Source organism: Lampetra fluviatilis, chromosome 65, assembly GCF_964198595.1.
Source record: "Lampetra fluviatilis chromosome 65, kcLamFluv1.1, whole genome shotgun sequence".
Classification (NCBI taxonomy): domain Eukaryota; kingdom Metazoa; phylum Chordata; class Hyperoartia; order Petromyzontiformes; family Petromyzontidae; genus Lampetra; species Lampetra fluviatilis.
The window spans coordinates 1,944,007-1,965,945 of NC_136339.1; the positions used below are offsets into that span (position 1 = coordinate 1,944,007).

The 21,939-nt window shown below is 51.3% G+C and overlaps 2 protein-coding genes across 2 annotated transcripts in view; one reads left to right on the forward strand and one right to left on the reverse strand.

Annotated features, from left to right (window-relative positions):
- Positions 1-13,129, forward strand: part of LOC144951993 (solute carrier family 22 member 15-like) — a 28,419-nt gene extending 15,290 nt beyond the window's left edge. Inside the window, 5 exon segments of the mRNA XM_078882372.1 lie at positions 3,056-3,153; positions 4,010-4,109; positions 4,745-4,817; positions 9,210-9,356; positions 11,532-13,129. Coding sequence (XP_078738498.1) covers positions 3,056-3,153; positions 4,010-4,109; positions 4,745-4,817; positions 9,210-9,356; positions 11,532-11,639 — 526 coding nt within the window. The 3' untranslated portion in view covers positions 11,640-13,129.
- A 91-nt stretch (positions 13,130-13,220) lies between these two features.
- SNAPC2 (small nuclear RNA activating complex polypeptide 2) lies at positions 13,221-21,730 on the reverse strand. The gene is made up of 5 exons (XM_078882509.1): positions 21,723-21,730; positions 18,728-19,074; positions 17,540-17,608; positions 15,389-15,629; positions 13,221-14,116 (listed from the first exon to the last, which is right to left on the reverse strand). The coding sequence occupies exons 2-5, from the start codon at positions 19,070-19,072 to the stop codon at positions 13,599-13,601; spliced, it is 1,173 nt and encodes a 390-aa protein (XP_078738635.1). The 5' UTR covers positions 19,073-19,074; positions 21,723-21,730; the 3' UTR covers positions 13,221-13,598.
- Between the last annotated feature and the right edge of the window lie 209 nt (positions 21,731-21,939).

A 21,939-nucleotide genomic window follows, 5' to 3' on the forward strand; every position in this document is an offset into this window, starting at 1 on the left:
ATAGTACACACAGTACACACGGCACACAGTACACACAGTACACACAGTACACGGCACACAGTACACACAGCACACAGTACACACGGCACACAGTACACACAGTACACGGCACACAGTACACACAGTACACAGTACACATAGTACACACAAGCACATAGTACACACGGCTCATAGTACACACGACACCCATCTACGCACGTCTATAAAGGTACAGTGGTACCTCGGTATACGTCGTTAATTCGTTTCAGAAGGTGGTAGGACTTATACCGAAAATGACGTGTACCAAACAATTTTTTCCCGTAAGAAATAAAGGGAAAGGAAATAATCCGTTCCAGAGTGTAAGAAATTATATTTTATATGGCATATTATACGTTAATGGGGTTGTATAAAACAATTTAGACACTACTTATTACTAAAATGCATATGAAGAGAATATTTTGAAGCACTTCTTTAGTTCACTAATGCACAGCTACACTCGTTCCACAACCAACCCCGGTCCCACAGCGCCCTTTAACCCATCCCCAATACACATTCCCGTCTGGCACGCCTTGGTCCGGGTGACGTCACTGCCCTTTGACCCCTGACCCCTGTCCAGCGCATTCCGCCCTTTAACCCATCCCCAATACACATTCCCGTCTGGCACGCTTTGGTCCGGGTGACGTCACTGCCCTTTGACCCCTGTCCAGCGCATTCCGCCCTTTAACCCATCTCCAATACACATTCTCGTCTGGCACGCCTTGGTCCGGGTGACGTCGTGTTTGCGTGGTGCGTGTCCGTGAGGGTGGCTCGCAGATCCCCTACACATACATAAATTAAAATAAATGTAGAAATTAAAATAAATACTTAAATAAATTAAAATAAATGCATAAATAAATTAAAATAAATGCATAAGTACATTACAATAAATTTAAATAAAAAGTAACATCACTTTGCCTTGCTGAGAGGAGTTGATAGCCTACGAGGATGGTGGTGAGGAAGGGGACGAGATGTTATTTTTTTTGAAGGAGAGTCCCCTTCCATTAAAACTTTAGGAAGCTGAAATTCTGGGGTTTTTTCTCTTTCTCTTTTCTGTCTTTTTTCTTGACTTGGACCTGGTTGAGGCTCACCGGGTTTGAGTTTTACTAAAAACCTGTCCATTGAAGTTTGTTTTTGCCTTCTTCTAAGAATGTTCCTGAAGTGTGACATTGTCTGGTCATTCCACACAATACTGTTATGGCTCGTTAGAGCTTTATTGCGGGTGGGGTATACGCGGGCACGCGGTGACTCATTCCGACCCATACAAGTTCTAGCAAGCGCGTCGTATCCCAAGCAAGCGCGTCGTATCCCAAGACATTTTTTTCACGTCAAAACACGACGTATACCAAATTCGACGTATTCCAAAGCGGTCGTATGCCGAGGTATGACTGTACAGACGGAGGATCCTCTGTTTCGCCTTAAGAGGCTGTTGGAGCAAGTGTTGTTAGCGAGCACCTGGCCGCCTTTGTCTCCCCAGCGGCGATGTTCACACACCGGACCAGGTATTCATTTGAGGCGGAGTCGATTTAGGGGAGGCCAGGACCAATTCAGATAATTGTCACTTGTGTTGGCCGTAAGCGGTGGTTTGCCGGATTCTTAGCACGGCGCGCTAATTGCTGCACTGCCACTCCCCACACACACACGTACATATACACACGCACCGCTATACGCACACACACACAAGTACAGATATGTTGTGCCGCAGAATCACACGGGGACGAGGAATGCTGTAAGGGCTGTTGCCGTTTATTAAACACTGTTGAAGTCAACACTCTAACTCACACCAGAGGTAGGTGCTCTCTATCGGGTTCCTTTACCCCGGACTCTGAACAGTACCTGGTCCTGCCTTCGGCTATCCTTTAGGGCTCTCCAACTCGTCTGCCCGGAGCGGGGGTTTATCTAACACTGCCCGGCGACGAGGAGGGAGAGACACCTTGCAGCCGATTCTTGCCCTGGCTCCCCAGGGGGTCCCACTTAAGTTCCCCTTTGGCGGCATCTCCCCCTAGCTCGGATCCGCCTTTGTTCCCGTAGGTACCTCTTCCACCATGACGTGATCCCTAACTGTCAACTCGCTCGCAGTTCCCTCTGTTCGCCCCCTCGTGGTTGCTCACAATACTCCTCTACATATACATATCCACCACTATAACCACGCACATACACACACAAGACAAATATCTCCTGTATAGCCTGAACAGACTGTTGGAGCAAGTGCTGTTAGCGAGGACCTACGAAGGCCAGAGCTGCACACGAGGGGGTGGGTAGCCAGCACCACGTCCCTGCCGCCTTTGCCTCCCCAATGATGGTGATCTTTACACAAACTGCACCAGACACACATTTAAGGCTGAGTCGTCCTAGAGGAGGCCCACGACTGGTTTAGATATTCGCTGTAACTGTTCCTGGCCATGAGCGGAAATTTAACTCGGTTCGCAGAACAGCGCGCGAAGCACCGCACCACATTGGTACACATACGCAATGGAAAATAGATCCCCCAATTGGTCCACTTGGGCTGTTTAGACACGTGCTGTTAGTGTGCACCACATTGGAACCCAGGCTTCTCAGTGTCTCTGACTTGGCCATTCTAATCTCGGGCACCACGGTGGTGAGACATTAACTACCTCGCCTGGTATATAGGAGTTCGTGGGTATGATCCTGACCCTGACACCTGCTGTAATTTTGGTGTTTGCATATTCTTCCTGTGGTCATGTGGATTTTTCTCCGGGTCCTCCGGTGTTTCGCTCCACGTTTAAAATCACATCTTTAGAATATTTGGCTGCAATACATTTCCACATGATGATAAGCCACTTCGTTGAGCAATCACTTGTGACCAGGTCGCTTCTGAAAAAGAGCTACGTAGTAAAGTGGGCCTTTCCTAGTTAAATACAAAATAATTTTGTTTGTGAACCCACAAGGCTGGGATTGGCTGAGCCTGCAGGGCTGGGATTGGCTGAGCCTGTGTGGTTGGGAGTGGCTGAGCCTGCGTGGTTCGGAGTGGCCGAGCTTGCCGCTCATTTTGTGTCTCCCCCCCCCTCCCCCCCCTCAGGTGCGGGCGCAGACGCGGTCTCTCGGGATTCCTGAGTTGCGGGGGTATCGCGTGCATCGTCGTTGCGGCGCTGGTGACGCAGGCTGGTGAGCGCGAGGGTGAGTTGGTCTCGTGTGTGTGGTGGTGCGGGCTGCACTACGAAGCCGGTAATATCCCGAGTTCGATTCACGTTCACGGCTGACACCGGTGATGATTATCTGAACCAGTCCTGGTTCTCCCCTAGATCGACTCGGCCTCAAATTGAGTACAGTAAAACCTTAGATTGCGAGTAACTTGGTCTGCGAGTGTTTTGCAAGACGAGCAATTTTTTTTGATAAATATTAATTTGATAAACGAGCGAGGTCTTGCAATACGAGCAGTACGTACAGTATACGCTTTGTCTGCCGAGCGTCACGTGATCACAACTGAGCCGATGGTTCTTCTCTTTCTCTCGCTGCGGGATTGTGGGTAATCGTCTCCCATGCTCGGTCGAGTCAACATCCGTGCGAGCGTAGACTGTTCACTATAGTGTTGTGATCACGTGTGTGGGCGTAAAGCATTTTTTATTTTGTGTCCAAGTGTAGTGACTGTTCTTTAGTAACTGTACTGCAACAATGGCCCGCTCCTCTCCTCTCTCTCGTCTCCCTCACACCAGCCACGATTAAATGTAATGAATACATTTTATTACTTTATATTAAATGTAAATAATAAAAATATAAAAAGGTATTTTGTATTAATCATTTTTATATGAATACAGTATTTTTGGGTTGTGGAACGAATCATCTGAGTTTCCATTATTTCTTATGGGGAAATTGATATGCGAGTGCTTTGGATTACACAAAAGCGGCCGGGCGTGGTGCTGGCCACCCTCCCCCTCGTGTGCCGTGCCGGCATTCATAGGTGTCCGCTAACAGCAATTGTTCATACGGTCTGTTCAGGCGATACGTGGGATTTTTGTCTTTTTGTGGTGCGCAGTGGCGCGCCAGTACCTGGCCCTAGCAGGGAAGCTGTGCATCAGCGCTGCCTTCAGCATCGTCTACATCTACACCTCCGAACTCTACCCCACCTCCATCAGGTTAACCATCATAAAAACTAAAATATGTTTTTTTTTTATCAGGTAAGGCCCCACCGAGCTACGTAGCTGTTTCAGAAGCAACCTTGCCAACGCAAGTGATAGCTCAACGAAGTGGCTCATCATCATCATCGTGTGGAAATTTATAGCAGCCAAACACTTTAAACGCGTGATGACGATTCTAAATGTGGAGGGAAAAACCGGAGGACCCGGAGAAAACTCCACGGGGAGAGAGACATGCAAACCCAAAATATAACAGGTGTCATGGTTGGGATCGAACCCACGACCTCCCGTATACCAGGCGAGGGAGCTAACATTTCCCTACCGTGGTGCCGTAATAACGATTTAATAATTTGACAAATGTATCCAGGAGAGTTGCACTCGGGGTTTTTAATTAAAAAATGTTTTTCAGACAACTGGTGAGCAATTACACGGCTGGGAGGCAATCGGATGCGCTTTTGTGGCCGTCTGGAACGCTCCTCCTTCCATTGTTAGATTGAAAAACTAATTTATTTAGCACTGACAAGCTGCATTATAACACCTGCATTGTAACGAGCTGTGTTATAGCGAGTTCATAAGCAGCTGCGTGATAACAAGCTTGTTATAACGATCCTTCTCGCTCCCCCGCCCCCCCCCAGGAATGTCGCCCTGGGCTTGAGCTCCACGTCCTCCCGTCTGGGCGGGATCCTCGCTCCATTTATCCCCAGTCTGGTGAGGCGGGGTCACGTGGGGTCACGTGGGGTCACGCGGGGTCACACGAGGTCACGTGGGCCTTGCCTCGGCAAAATAAGAAATAGTAAATAGTAAACAAAAAGTAATGGCAGGGTCACTCGGGGTCATGAGTTCACACGAGGTGATGCAGAGTCATACCCTGGTGACGTTATTGTTGTACGTGTGTGTGTGATTGAGTGTGTATGTGTGTATAGGTGCGCAGTGGCACAGTGGTTAGCGCCCTGCACGGCCCGAGTTCGATTCCCGCTCACGGCCAACACCAGTGACGATTATCTGAACTGGTCCTGGGCCTTCCCTAGGTCGACTCAGCCGTAAATTAAGTACCTGGTGCGATGTGTATAAAACATCTTCACTGGGGAGACAAAGGTTGCCGTGCATGGCTGTGCTGGCAACCCACGCCCTCGTGTGCCGTGCCGGCCTTCGTAGGTGCTACTCGCTAACAGCACTTGCCCCAGCAGTCTGGTTAGGCCAGGGGTCGGCAACCTACGGCTCCGGAGCCGCATGCGGCTCTTTACGGGCTGCTTCTTGACGATATGTACGTATGTACAGTATGTACTCAGATGCATTGCGGCTCTTGAAATACTGAATTTTGTACCGAATTGGAAAGAAATGGCTCTTCTTGTTATTTTGGTTGCCGACCCCTGGGTTAGGCGATACGGGAGATATTTGTATTTGTGACGCACATTGTATGCGAGCACGCGCACGTGTGTGTGCGTGTGTGAATGCACATGTGTGGGTGTGTGTGAATGCACATATGTGGATGTGTGCGAATGCATATTTGTGTGTGAATGTTGTCTGGCAAAAACAACCCCCTACCTCCTCGTTGGTGCCGGATGGCAACGCTGTGGTGGGAAGTGCCGTGGGGGGAGGGCCAATTAGATTGGTCATTGCCCTCATGGCGTTTGTAACCACCACAGCGGCCAAATGGAGGCTCTGGACGGGTGCAAGGGGCTGGTAACACCTCCACCTTCAATTAATTACCACAAAACCACAATTATTTTTTTCTACTAAGCTTGTGCTGGAGGCCCCGGGGGGACATGTGTCTATGATGTCTCCTGGCCAAACCCCATTTGGCAAAGCCAGGAGACTGAATCCTTACCCTCGGGGCTCCTCCAGAAACAACAAAAAACCACCACGGGTGGCCATGTGGAATGTTCAAACGCTCACTGCGGAGGAGAGGCTGCCACTCCTCTGTCGGACCGGTACTGCCTGGATCTCTGTGGTATTCAGGAGGTCCGGTGGACCAGCTCTGGCTCCTGCCACCATGAAGGGTGGACATTCCTCTATACAGTGAGGGAAAAAAGTATTTGATCCCTTGATGATTTTGTACGTTTGCCCACTGACAAAGAAATGATCAGTCTATAATTTTAATGGTAGGTTTATTTGAACAGTGAGACAGAATAACAACAACAAAATCCAGAAAAACTTATGTCAAAAATGTTATAAATTGATTTGCATTTTAATGAGAGAAATAAGTATTTGACCCCTCTGCAAAACATGACCTAGTACTTGGTGGCAAAACCCTTGTTGGCAATCACAGAGGTCAGACGTTTCTTGTAGTTGGCCACCAGGTTTGCATACATCTCAGGAGGGATTTTGTCCCACTCCTCTTTGCAGATCTTCTCCAAGTCATTACGGTTTCGAGGCTGACGTTTGGCAACTCGAACCTTCAGCTCCCTCCACAGATTTTCTATGGGATTAAGGGCTGGAGACTGGCTAGGCCACTCCAGGACCTTAATGTGCTTCTTCTTGAGCCACTCCTTTGTTGCCTTGGCCATGTGTTTTGGGTCATTGTCATGCTTGAATACCCATCCACGACCCATTTTCAATGCCCTGGCTGAGGGAAGAAGGTTCTCACCCAAGATTTGACGGGACATGGCCCCGTCCATCGTCTCTTTGATGCAGTGAAGTTGTCCTGTCCCCTTAGCAGAAAAACACCCCCAAAGCATAATGTTTCCACCTCCATGTTTGACGGTGGGGATGGTGTTCTTAGGCAGCATTCCTCCTCCTCCAAACACGGCGAGTTGAGTTGATGCCAAAGAGCTCCATTTTGGTCTCATCTGACCAAAACACTTTCACCCAGTTGTCCTCTGAATCATTCAGATGTTCATTGGCAAACTTCAGACGGGCATGTATATGTGCTTTCTTGAGCAGGGGGACCTTGCGGGCGCTGCAGAATTTCAGTCCTTCACGGCGTAGTGTGTTACCAACTGTTTTCTTGGTGACTATGGTCCCAGCTGCCTTGAGATCATTGACAAGATCCTCCCGTGTAGCTCTGGGCTGATTCCTCACCGTTTTCATGATCATTGCAACTCCACGAGGTGAGATCTTGCATGGAGCCCCAGGCCAAGGGAGATTGATAGATCTTTTGTGTTTCTTCCATTTGCGAATAATCGCACCAACTGTTATCACCTTCTCACCAAGCTGCTTGGCGATGGTCTTGTAGCCCATTCCAGCCTTTTGTAGGTCTACAATCTTGTCCCTGACATCCTTGGAGAGCTCTTTGGTCTTGGCCATGGTGGAGAGTTTGGAATCTGATTGATTGCTTCTGTGAACAGGTGTCTTTTATACAGGTAACGAGCTGAGATTAAGAGCACTCCCTTTAGGAGTGTGCTCCTAATCTCAGCTCGTTACCTGTTTAAAAGACACCTGGGAGCCAGACATTTTTCTGATTGAGAGGGGGTCAAATACTTATTTCCCTCATTAAAATGCAAATTAATTTATAACATTTTTGATATGCGTTTTTCTGAATTTTGTTGTTGTTATTCTGTCTCTCACTGTTCAAATAAACCTACCATTAAAATTATAGACTGATCATTTCTTTGTCAGTGGGCAAACGTACAAAATCAGCAGGGGATCAAATGTTTTTTTCCCTCACTGTACCTGGGCAGTGTGCTCATGACCGGTTTGACAGCAGAGGTCTCACTCCGAATCAGTCGAGCGGCATTATCTTTTCATCCGTTGCGTAACCCTGTGTGGAAGCTACCTGGTCTGTCGCTCTGCACGAAGCTTCAAGTCTTCTCGGCCACAGTCATTCCCTCCCTTCTCTACGCTTGTGAAACGTGGACCCCCCTAATGGAACATCTTCACCGGTTAGAAACATTTAGGCTGGCCTGCCGACGATCCATTCTGGGTTTAACTAGGCTGGATTGTGTGAGGAGCTCACAAATCCTTGAAAGATCTGTGCAAGGTCCCATCGGTGAGCTCCTCCGGCAGGCAAGTCTGCGTTGGCTGGGTCATGTAGCCCGCATGCCCAGCCACCGCATGCCTAAACAGCTTTTGTTCGGCCGGATCGAGGGGGCTGAACGGGCGCGGCACAGGCTAGAGAAGAGATGGAGTGACGTGGTACAGGAGGACGTAGAGCTGAGTGGACTTGCCGATGGCTGGTACCAGCGGTGTCAAGATTGGCCTCTGTGGAGGAGGCTCGTGAAGGACCCTACTGGGCAGTTGGAGGCAGTCACACCATCCAACAACAACAGAGGGCGGAGGAGCAACGTTCATAACAACGAGCGGAGCGCCGTGTGGCTAAAGCACAGCAAGATGGCACAGTAGGGGGCACAGGTGGTGCATCAGCCAGTCATCTCGGTCATCTCAGTTAATCGACCCGTGGCACCTGGGTCTGCCCCGTGACCTCCTGCCAGCGGGCGTTCGACACTTCACATGGCCTCAACGTGCACATAGCCTGGCACAAGCGTCATGGTGATGTCACCGCCTCTTAGTGGCGAATGGCGTTTGTTGTGTGAATGCACGTGTGTGTGAATGTACGTGTGCGTGTGTGTGAATGCACGTGTGCGTGTGAATGTACGTGTGTGTGTGTAAGGCTCTGTGTGTACGCGTGTGTAGGGAGCGGTGGCACGGTGATTAGCGCCTACTGCAGCTATGGACCCAGCCAATGAACAGCGGCAAATATCTGAACCAGTTTTGGACCTACCCCTAGGTCGACTCGGCCCTAAGTTAAGCACCCGGCACAATGTCTCAAACGTCACTGCTTGGGGGGACAAAAGCGGTCTGTGAAAGGCTACGCGGTGGGGGCCGGTGGGGCACCCCCTTTTATATTTTTAAATCCTTTATATTAAGTTCAATTGCTTGCTTAGGACCGTGCAAATCTTTCGGTCGTTTTTTAACCCACTTCCCGTGATCCAATCGAGCTGACATTTTCCACACAGACTTTTTTTCCAAAATTTTACACTTTTTAGGACAAAAATATTATATTTAATTACCAATTGCTTAATGGTGCAATGCAATCATCTGACCCATAGGTGGCAGCCATCTCAAGCCAGAGGACGAGAGGACTCTAGCCACCACGCATATAAAGGATTTATAGTGAAAAACTTTGTTTTTACGGGTTATACTTATTCTTTGCGTGCACAGAGCTGGGTGATGCCCTCTCTTCCCTTCATGGTGCTGGGTCTGGCCGGGGTCTCCGCCGGGTGCCTCTGCCTCCTGCTGCCCGAGACGCTGAGGCAGCCGCTCATGGAGACGCTGCACGACCTGCCGGGCCCCACGGCCACACGCAAGGTGCTCTACAATACAGGGACGTGCGGTCAGGGGAGGCAGGGGAGGCAGAGAGGACTCTAGCCACCACCACCTGCCATACTCCAATGAAAACACTGGTCAACAAAAAACTTTTTTTTCTGGCCTGGACTTTTGCAGCTGTTTTAGACTAATTTCAGGGTGCTGATTCCAAACCAGATTTGCTCTATCACATCTCATTTTTATGCTATCGGTATACCCCATTTTCATTGATTTTACCCGAAATTAACTCTGTCACTTATGATTGCAAGTTGTTGCGAGTCAGTGACTGCTTTAGTGTTAAAATATGGTGCTGTATTTTTAGGATAGTGCGTTTATAATATCATTTTATGTAGATATCCACATTTATTTAATATTTTTCTTCTGCAGTTTTTATTGAAAATGCAATATTTGACATCTCAAAAACTTGATGTGATAGACAAAAATTCCAAATTTGGAATCAGCACCCCAAAATTACCTTAAAACCGTTGGAATACCTCATGCCAGAAAAAGTGTGTTGACCAGTGAAATAGCTGTTACTAAAAAATGTTTTATCAAATAAACAAAATATTAAGATTTTTCCACTGATCTGCGTTATAAATGTCATTTCTGTACGATTCCAATCATTTTTTAATTCAAAATCGCCAAATTTGCGGAGCTCCCCTGCAAATACAGGAAGAGACGAGAGGTGAGGCAGCAACGAGCTCAGCCTCCCCTCTGATTGCGCAACCCCTCAGTAACTGGATGGAGCACGGGCAATAAGCGCGTGCCTGTTACTATCTCAGTATGTCACCAATGTAATGTTTGTAGACCCCTTCATTTCATGTCCTCGCCTTCCATACTCCAGGTAACTTATTTCACGTATGTGTATAAAGATATGTAGGCTCGCTGGTCTCGTCATGAAACTGCAATGAAAAAGCACCAGGGGAGGCAGCTATCACACCTGCCTCCCTGAGGGGGACGTGTCTAACACGCCCCCCTCAGTGAGGCCACGCCCCCCTCAGTGAGGCCACGCCCCTCTCAGTGTGTGAATCTGGCTCTGACACTTGCCAGTGCCTCCCCAGCCATTGATCTCACCGCACATCACTGCTACAATACATAATACACTGTCCAATATGCTACACACTACGCTATACACTACACTCTACATTACACTATACACTACATTATACACTATACACAACAATATACGCGTCACTATACACTACTCTAAACTACACTATACAATACACTACTATACACTACACCAAACACTAGACTCTAAACTACACTATACACTACACTACTATACACTACGATACACTACACTATACACTACACTATACACTACACTACTATACACTACACTATACACTACACTATACACTACTATACACTACGATACACTATACACTACACTATACACTAAGATACACTACACTATACACTACACTATACACTAAGATACACTACACTATACACTACACTATACACTACAATACGCCGAGGCATCCACTCATGGAGACGCTGCACGACCTGCCGGGCCCCACGTCCACGTGCAAGTTATAGAGTGGGGGGGGGGTGGGGGGGGTGCAGTGTCTCCTCCACCCGGTGGTTGGCTGCTCTAAATTCCCACCGGTGACGATTATCTGAACCGGTCCTGGGCCTCCCCTAGGTCGACTCAGCCCCAACCCAGTAGTTGGTGTGGTGCAAGGGAAGAAGCAGAGAGAGAGAGAGAAGCGAGGTGGTGACCTGCAGTGGTTGAGTGGGTGAGCGAGTGGGGAGTCGTCGCTTAGTCGTCGCGTGGTGCTCGTTGGCGCACTGATGTCACTCGAGTTCGATTTCTGCTCACGGCCAACAACAGTTGCAAACATTTGAGCCGGTTCTGGGTCTCCCCTTGATCAACTCAGCACTGGGGAGACAAAGGCGGCCGGGCGTGGTGCTGGCCACCCACCTCCTCTTGTGCCGTGCCGGCCTTCATAGGCGCCGATCGTGAACAGCACTTGCCCCAACAGTCTGTTAAGGCTACACGGGGGTGGGGGGGGAGGTCTTTGCCTTTGAATCAGAATCTTTATTCAGAATCCGATGAGCTAGAAAGCTCTTTTTCACCGACGTCTTCAACAGTGCGTACGGCATTTGTCTGCCCCAACAGTCTGTTTAAGGCTACACGGCGGCGCGGTTTCCGTGTGTTTTCGTCCTCAGAGCTACACGCTGCTCGAAGCCGGGCACCCCAACCGCTCCTTCCACGGCGACAGCGAGGACGAAGAGGATGACGAGGGGGTCCGGGAGACGAGCGGCAAGCCCATCTAGCGCGGCACGGCAGGGCCCCTGAGCCCCGATGCCTGAACTCTTGAACGACGCTTGAACTCTCGAACCCTTACGTGCCGTCCACACGCCACGAGCAAACGGTGGCGACACGGTGGCTAGAAGATGTTAATTACCTCGCCTGGTATACAGGAGGATAGTGGGTTGGATCCCGACCCTGACGCATGCTGCCTATTCGAAATTCGCGTGTCTCTCTCTCTCTCTCCCCGTGGTCGCGTGGAATTTTCTCCGGGCCCTGCGGTTTTTCCCTCCACATTTAGAATCGACGTCGGGCGTTCAGAGTATTTGTGGCTGCTATGAATTTCCACGCGACGGTGAGCCACTTAGTCGAGCTGTCATTTGTGGCCAGGTCGCTTCTGAAACAGTGCTACGTCGCTCAGTGTGCCTTAAACTGGTCAAATAAAACAAAGTTTGTAGTTGACTAGTTGACTGGCGTGTCGTAGTTTTTACGATGCCCATGGATTTGCATAAATCCTCGGGATTCGTAGAGCCCAGGGGACAAGGCACCTTTGGATTTTCTTGGGCTGTTACTCTCAAGTCGACATTCGGGCTCCGGCTTGAGCCACTGCCGCTCCCCTCAGTTGCTTCTAACGCCACGACTCGCGATGCGGCTCAGCCGAGGCGCAAGGTGTTGCTACTCAGGACCCGTCTTTGTTCGATGCTTAGCCAAAGGCTGCTGCAGCGGGGATGAACCGGGAGTTTTGCGATGGGAGCGACGCAATCGTACTTGCATGTTGAACTTCTTTCGCGCCGTACGTAAACTACCTATGCAAAGTGACTGAGGCCTTGGGCGCCACGGTGGCGAGGAGATGTTAACTACCTCGCTCGGTATACAGGTCGTGGGTTTGATCCCGACTGGCGCCTGATGTATATTTGGAGTTTGCGGTGTCTTGCTCTCTCCCCGTGGTTGCGTGGTTTTTTCCCCCCCTCCACCTAACTAAGCTATAATTTTTTTTTAAAAAGAGTGTTACATAGCTCGGTGGGCCTTTACTCGGTAAAAAAAAAAAAGTTGGTAAATAGTTTTGCATGTATCGAACGAACCCATGGCTATGCTGCTGGTAATATGCACGGCCAGTGAGGCTCGTGCGGTCGATGGGATGAACATTAATCTACTTTTGTTGGGAGAGGCAAATATGTTGGTAAATCGTGGGCGGGCGGTGTCGGACGATTTCGACAGACTCCAAATCTGAATGCTGTGACGTTTTCCTTTTGTTCACTTCCGCACAACAGACAACATCTTTGTCAACAACAACCAAAGAGAAAGGCTTTTATTGATAAATATAAAAAGTGCCATGCACAGTCCGCTCGCGTGAACGCTTGTGAGCGAAATAAAGTCGCCGCGCTTCGCTGCGATGATTACCCCGGCGATTTCAGACTCCTGCTCTTTGTCCACGCTGGACAGCCCTCACTCAGAGACCCAGAACAATCACCCTCCCCCTACTCCACCTCCATCCTCCTACTCATATTCCCTCCCTCATCCTTTCCTCTTTCCTCCCTCCCTCCCTCCTCCTTCCCTCCCTCATCCTCCTTTCCTCCCTCCTCCTTCCCTCCCCCCCCGCTCTCCACCACACAGTTCGGGTTTGGAACTCGCTTCTGTCCATTTGTCCTCGTGTGGCCCAACTCTGGCCAGCAACGATTTTGCATCTCACTCGGCGGTGAATTGGGGGTGAGGGCGGTGGATTGGAGGTCAGGGCGGTGGATTGGAGGTCACGGCGGTGGATTGGAGGTCACGGCGATGGATTGGAGGTCACGGCGGTGGATTGGAGGTCAGGGCAGTGGATTGGAGGTCAGGGCGGTGGATTGGAGGTCAGGGCGGTGGATTGGAGGTCACGGCGATGGATTGGAGGTCACGGCGATGGATTGGAGGTCACGGTGGATTGGAGGTCACGGCGGTGGATTGGAGGTCAGGGCGGTGGATTGGAGGTCAGGGCGGTGGATTGGAGGTCAGGGCGATGGATTGGCAGTCAGCACGAGAAGCCGAGCAGGGACACAGAACGGGTTGAGGGGCAACGCGGGCGGCGACGAGAGCCGCGGATCAACAAGAACCGTCGCGCCGCCCCTAGTGGCCACACCACCCACACTGGGCACACCACCCACACTGGGCACGCCACTGCCAAGGGAGGTTTTCTTGTCCGTGATCTTCATGGTGTCCCGTGTCTCTGTGTCTCTCGTACCAGCGTCTACCCCTATCCCTGCATCTCCTCCCCGTGTTTCCGCATCTCCCCGTGTTTCCGCATCTCCCCGTGTCTCCGCATCTCCTCCCCGTGTCTCCGCATCTCCTCCCCGTGTCTCCGCATCTCCTCCCCGTTTCTCCGCATCTCCTCCTCGTGTCTCCACATCCGACTCCGCAGGCCCCGTGAGGTGGTGCTGAGCACGCCGGAGGAACCGGCGCAGCGGCGTGGAGCTCAGGCGCCGCACCTCCTCCTCCAGGTCGTCCAGCAGCTGAAGCACCAGTGCACTCTCTGCCACACACGCACCACCGCAACAACAACAAGACCCGCCGTTCGCCACCAATAAGTGGCGGTGACGTCGCCGCCACAGCGCTCGTGCCAGGCTCTGTACACTTTACGGCCACGTGAAGTGTCGAACACTCGCTGGCAGGAGGTCACAGTACAGACGCAGAGGTGCCATGGGTTGACCGACTGAGATGCCTGGCGAATGCACCACCTGTGCCCCCCCCACCCCCCACTGTGCCAACTCGCTACGTTGCTGGAGGGCGACTGCCTCTAACTGCCCCAGCAGCATCGTTCATGTGCCTCCACAGAGGCCGATCTTGACACCGCTGGTACCAGTCATTGGCAAGTCCACTCAGCTCCATATCCACTCGTACCACATCATTCCACGTAGCCGGCACGTATAGCACATACGTACATACATACAGCAACAACCACAACAGCTGCCATTCGCCACTAATGTGCACATCGCTCTCGTAGACGATTTTAGGTGCGAAGAGAAACCACAGACAAGAGGGGAAGGCAGCAGCGGTCACGTAATTAACCGGCGCTGCCTCGCCTGGTGTACAGGAGGTCGTGGGTTCGATCCCGACCCTGACGCCTGCTGCTGTATATTTGGAGTTTGCGTCTCTCTCATCATCATCACGGTGGCTAGGAGATGTTAACTACCTCGCCTGGTATACAGGAGGTCGTGGGTTCGATCCCGACCCTGACGATGCCTGCTGCTGTATATTTGGAGCTTGCGTGTCGTGTGGATTTTTCTCCGGGTCCTCCGGGTTTTCCCTCCGCATTTAGAATCGGCATCTCGCGTTCAGAGGACTTCGCTGCCACGAAACATTTTCACGTGAGAAGGCACTTGGTTGAGCGATCATTTGTGACAGCCGGACTGTCGCTTCTGAAAAGGAGCTGGAGTACATATCGCTCAGTGTGGGCCCTGACATGGTAAAAATAAAAAGTTTAAAGTTTTAATTTTCGATTTAAAGCTTTCGTGATTGCAGGTATTCATATTCTTGCTTCTTTCGGTAAAGTCACGTAGAAGGGAAATAATAAAATAAAATTATAAAATTCTCACGACGTTTCGATTGCAACACAAATAATCATCATCAGGTGTGAAAACCACAGCAAGAAATGTTTTGAAAAAAGTGGCGGTGAGAAGAAAAAATTTATTGCTGTGGTTTTCACACCTGATGATGATTGCTCGTGTTGCAATCGAAACGTCGTGAGAATTTTATTGTTTAATTTTTATTTTTAAAGTTTTAGTTTTTATCTCTCTGCACCCACCTTTGGCGTTGATGGGGGGCGGTGGTCCCGCCTTGAAGGCCGACGCCAGGTACTTGTAGACACAGCCCAGGCTCAGGGTCTCACCCCTCTCCTGCTCCTCCTGCTGCGCTCCCCGCGGGGAGCGGTCGGGGGGGTGCAGCAGCGGCTCGGCCGTAGCGGGGGTCGGGGAGACCCCGGGGGAGCGGGGGTTGAGGGAGGGAGACCCCAGTTGGTGAGTTTCAAGATCGCCGATCGTGAAAACCTGGAGAACACACGCACAGAGAGAGAGACGTGAAAGGTCCTTGGTAAGGGCGCGCCTCAATATGCATCTGGAGTTGTGTCGTTTAAAAAACTCCAGAACTCACCAACTGCAGGGATTCATATTCTTGGTTCTTTTGGTAAAGTCACGTAGAAGGGAAATAATTAAATAAAAAATATATAAAACAATAAAAATATTAAAGAATCATTTTTTTATTTTTGTTATTTTATAATTTCCCTTCTACGTGACTTTACCAAAAGAACCAAGAATATCTCCCTAGCCACCTTGATGATGATGGTGAGAGAGAGAGACACACAAACTACACATATACAGCAGGCGTCAGGGTCGGGATCGAACCCACGACCTCCTGCATACCAGACGAGGTAGTTAACATCTCCTAGCCACAGTGGCACGATATTAATTCCCCCTGAGGGCACAAATATTTTACTGAAACACTGCTGCTACTGGTGGAACAGGTAATTTGGAGTACCCATACCTGTCAACCTCTAATCAGTGCCCTACCTTATTACAGACCAATTCAGACCTTATTGGTCACCCCGTGCTCCTTATAAATCTCAACGTTCATCTTACAAAGTCCCATCGCAAGGGAGAAACACAAACAAATAGACAATTTTTGGTTGCCCGTATTGAAACGGCTGTACGCTGAGTGGACCCAAAAACTCGATTTCCCTGTTCAAGAATACGGGTAAACCGTATGGGTTGACAGGGATTTGAAATCAGCGATATTCATTTCTCAGTTCAGCTCACGAAGGAGAGCTGAAGCTTCTGTCGACACACCTGATGACGCTGCCTGTAGTATGCAGTGAAACGTTGTACATCATCATCAAAATGTTGCCTGCTTTGAAACATCCCGGTCTGCCGGGAAACCAAATCGGTTGGCCCATTTACCCACGTGACCGCACCTTGGCTACGTACGGTGCCAAAGACGTTCAACGTACAATTCATGCAGGTGTAGGGGATCTGCGAGCCATCATCACGCACCACGCAGACATGAACTCTCCGCACTCGGCGTAGCGCACACCAATCGCACGCACGGGAATACACTGGACGAGGGTCAAGGGTTAAAGGGTGCTGACGTCACACGGACTCGGCGTGCGAGACGGAGATGTGTGTAGGGAACGAGGGCGGAAATGGAGGGTTTCAAATGGCTGTGAGACATACTCTTTGGTTCTTTCGGTAAAGTCACGTAGGTATAAAATACAGCAGCCTTCTTGCCCACTTCAGCAGTTGTTTCCTGCTGTGGTTGTCCCACCTGATGACGGACGCTTGTGTTGCACCCGAAACGTGATTTAATTTATTTTATACCCACGTGACTTTACCGAAAGAACCAAAGAGTATGGATCCCTGCAGTCACGGAAACTTCAAATCTCGATTGGGCTGTGAGGGGTTGGTATTAGGAACGAGTGTGGCTGTGGTTTAAAGAATAAAGAAGCCCTTAACCAGTCTCCGACGCCTCTTCACAGGTACTCATTCAAGGCTTAATCGACCTTGGGGAAGACCCAGCACCAGGGTTCTGATGTTCGCTGTCACCGATGTTGGCCGTGAGAGGCAATTGAACTTGGGTCGTCAGGTTCGTGGCGCTGTTTGCTAACCACCCGCGTCTACCCGCGTCCCCCCATGTCTCCCCGTGTCTCCCCGTGTCTCCCCGTGTCTCCCCGTGTCCCCCCGTGTCTCCCCGTGTCTCCCCGTGTCTCCCCGCGTGTCTCCCCGCGTGTCTCCCCGTGTCCCCCCGTGTCTCCCCGCGTGTCTCCCATGTCTCCCCATATCTTCTGTGTCCCCTCCGTGTCTCCCGGCATCTCCCCACAAACCACTCCCCCCTCCTGCGTCTCACCACGTCCTCCCGCGTCTCCCCACACGTCCCCCCACGTGTCTCACAGTGGAGGGTTCCTCACCTGCGTGAACGCGGTCGAAGTGGTGTTCATCACGGTGCCCGAGGCCCGCTCAGCCACCTCGATCCACCGCTGCAACGGGACACGGAGACCGCACCCTGTGGCAACCGGAAGCTAAACGCTCGACCGATGACAATGACGACTGAAATAATTTAATACATTTCAGTATTCGTGCCATCTTCAACTTTATCGCTCATCGGATTCCTCCAGTATAAATATTATGTTGATGCTGCTGTTAATGATGATGACGAGGATGATGCTGCTACTGATAAACTCTTTCATTTTTATTTTTACAGGTAATGCTCACTAAGCTATCGAGTTCTTTTTTCAGAAGTGACCTGGCCACAAATGATAGCTCAACTAAACGGCTTATCATGGTGTGGAAGTTTATATCGGCCAAATACTCAAAACGCGTGTTGTTGATTCGACATGTGGAGGGAAAATCCAGAGGTCCCGGTGAAATATCCACTCGACCACAGGAAGAGAAAGAGACACGCAAACTCCAAATATACAGCAGCAGGCATCAGAGTCGGGATCGAACCCACGACCTCCTGTATACCAGGCGAGGGAGATGACATCTCCTCGCCACCACGGCGTCATAGGTGGGAAACTCGCTACGATTGTGGGCTAAAAGGGGGGCTATCCGAATGGATGCGACTGGGCAGGGTGGACGCTCAACGTTAGAGTGGGGTGCCTTGTGGGATCGTGTTTGGGCGATTTGTTGACCTTTCTTGAACTTTGCACTCCTATCGTGTTTTGTGTTGTGTTTGTCGTTGTGACATTCTTACCCCGTGCCCCCGACTGGACATCTGTGAAAAGAGAGCTCCGTAGCTGACCGGATTCCTCCTCCAGTTTTAATAAATACAGTAAAACCTTGGATTGCGAGTAACTTGGTCTGCGAGTGTTTTGCAAGACGAGCAAAAATGAAAAACAAATATTAATTTGATAAACGAGCAAGGTCTTGCAATACGAGTAGTACGTGTAGTATACGCTTTGTCTGCCGAGCGTCACGTGATCACAACTGATATACGAGTGCTTTGGATTACAAACACGTTTCCGGAACGAATTATGCTCGCAATCCAAGGTGTTACCGAATTCTGATTCTCTGATCCTGAACCCACGACCTCCAGCATACCGGGGCGAGCCACTTCACACCTCGCCACCGTGTCGATCTGCTCTCCCCTCACTCACATCCAGTGGCGATCTTCTCTCCTCATCCACCTCCTCCTCCTCGTCGTGGTCATCACCGCCCCCTCCACACCACTGCCACCACCGCGACCCCGGTCCGCGCTTGAGTAGGAAGGCCTCCAGCTGGGCGTGGGTGCGGCCGGGCAGGGAGCAGCCGATCGCGGCTGCGAGGCTCCCGGGGCTGGCGGGGGCCCCGCCGCGGCGCTGGCGTAGAGCCCGCAGGATGTCGCGCTTCTCCCGGCGGAGCCACGCTCGGGGACGGGAGACGCCGCCGCCGCTGCGCCCTCGCGCCCCGCTGTCGATGATGAATCGCGAAGGGGCCGAACGCTGCCGGCTTGGGGGCTTCATGGCTGCGGCACCGAACCCACGATCCACAACACAATTCACAGCAAACCCTACAACAACCAACACCACACACTACAACAACCAACACCACACACCACACCCTACAGGCCTACAACAACCAACACCACACACCACACCCTACAACAACCAACACCACACATCAAGGCCGTAATTATAATATATATTTGGAGAAAGTGCTGTTAGCGAGCACCTATTAAGGCCGGTACGGCACACGAGGGGGTGGGTGGCCAGCACCACGCCCGGACGCCTTTGTCTCCCCAGTGGAGATGTTTACACACCGCACCAGGTACATATTTGAGGCTGAGTCGACCTAGGGGAGACCCAGGACCGGTACAGATAATCGTCACTGGTGTTCACCGTGAGCGAGAATGGAACTCGGCTCGCCGGGTTCGTAGTGCAGCGTAACGCGAACCACTACAACGACACACACACCCACAACTACACACACACAACTACACACCCCCACAACTACACACACACAACTACACACACACCCCCACACAACTACACACACCCACACACAACTACACACACACTCCCACACACACCCACAACTACACACGCACACACCCACAACTATACATCCCCACAACTACACACCCCCACACACAACTACACACACAACTACACACACACCCCCACAACTACACACACACCCACAACTACACAACAACAACAACCGCCATTCGCCACTAAGTGGCGGTGACGTCACCACGACGCTTGTGCCAGGCCATGTGCACCTTGAGGCCACGTGAAGTGTCGAACGCCCGCTGGCAGGTCACGGGGCAGACCCAGGTGCCACAGGTCGACTGACTGAGATGACCGAGATGACTGGCTGATGCACCACCTGTGCCCCCTACTTGCTGTGCTTTAGCCACCCGGCGCTCCGCTCGTTGTTGTGAGCGTCGCTCCTTCGCCCTCCGTTGTTGTTGGGCGACTGCCTCCAACTGCCCAGTGGCAGCGTCCCTTCACGAGCCTCCTCCACAGAGGCCGATCTTGACACCGCTGGTACGAGTCATCGGCAAGTCCACTCAGCTCCACGTCCTCCTGTACCACATCAATCCATCTCTTCTCTAGTCCGTGCCGCGCCCGTTTGGCCCCCTCGATCCGGCCGAACAGAAGCTGTTTAGGCATGCGGTGGCTGGGCATGCGGGCTACATGACCCAGCCACCGCAGCCTTGCCTGCCGGAGGAGCTCACCGATGGGACTTTTCCCAGATCTTTCAAGGATTTGTGAGCTCCTCACACAATCCAGCCTGGTTAAACCCAGGATGGATTGTAGACAGGCCAGCCTAAATGTTTCCAACCGGCGAAGATGCTCCATTAGGGGGGTCCACGTTTCGCAAGCATAGAGAAGGGAGGGAATGACCGTGGCCGAGAAGACCTGAAGCTTCGTGCGGAGCGACAGACCAGGTAGCTTCCACACAGCGTTACGCAACCGATGAAAAGATATTGCCGCTCGACTGATTCGGAGTGAGACCTCTGCTGTCAAACCGGAGCCGGTCATGAGCACACTGCCCAGGTATGGTAAACTCTCCACTCTCTCCACTACTGCCCCATCACCGATTGGGAGTTGTGGGGGTGGAGTGTCCGATGGTACAAAATACCCAGGCAGGTGCTTAGTTTTGGTGGGGCTGATGGTAAGGCCCCACCTCTTAGTGGCACGCTCCAGTCTCAGCAGCGGCGTCTCCAACTCCTCCTCTGAATGAGCAGCAATTACCAGATTATCGGCATACATAACGTGGTTGACCAATAGGGAGCCATCCCTTGATCGCACCCGGGCATCGATCAGCCTCCCATTATATCTGTACCAAATGGAAATTCCCCCGGTACAGCTATTGAAGGCTTCACGAACTACGTGGCCAAAATAGATGTTAAATAATGTGGGAGCCAGAGGACATCCCTGTCGCACCCCAAGGTGTACAGGGAAAGGCTCTGACTCCCGGCCACGTAGTTTTACCCGGGCCTGCTCACCATCATGAAGGTCCTTAATGATCGTGAGCAGAGGGTCAGGGACTCCGAAAACACGAAGAACAACCCAGAGCCCAGGCCTACTGATGGTACACACACCCACAACTACACAATCACACACACCCACACACCCGCATACACGCCCCCACACACACCCACAACTACACAATCACACATACCCACAACTACACTCCCCAACACACACCCACAACTACACAATCACACACACCCACAACTACACACCCCAACACACACCCACAACTACCCACAACTACACACCCCCACACACCCACAACTACACAATCACACACACCCACAACCACACACCCGCATACACACCCCCACACACACGCACAACTACACTCCCCCACACACCCACAACTACACACCCCAACACACACCCACAACTACACAATCACACACAACCACACACACCCACAACTACACACCCCAACACACACCCACAACTACACACCCCAACACACACCCACAACTACACAATCACACACAACCACACACACCCACAACTACACACCCCAACACACACCCACAACTACACAATCACACACACCCACAACTACACACCCACAACTACACAACCACAAAAAGATCCCCCATATAGCCCTAACAGACTTGAGGCAAGTGCTGTTACCAACAGTCACCCCCCACGTGACCCACTCACCCCCCACGTGACCCACACTCACCTCCACGTGACCCTCGCACGTTAAAGACCTCGGCTCGTTTCACGTCTCCACGCACCACCACGCCGCGTTGAGCCGCTTGGGGAATCGAATCGATGCTTGGACTCGATGGTCGTGTACGAGCGGGGAATAATCGATTCGTTTTAACGCACTGCGGGCTATGGGATTGGAAATCGAT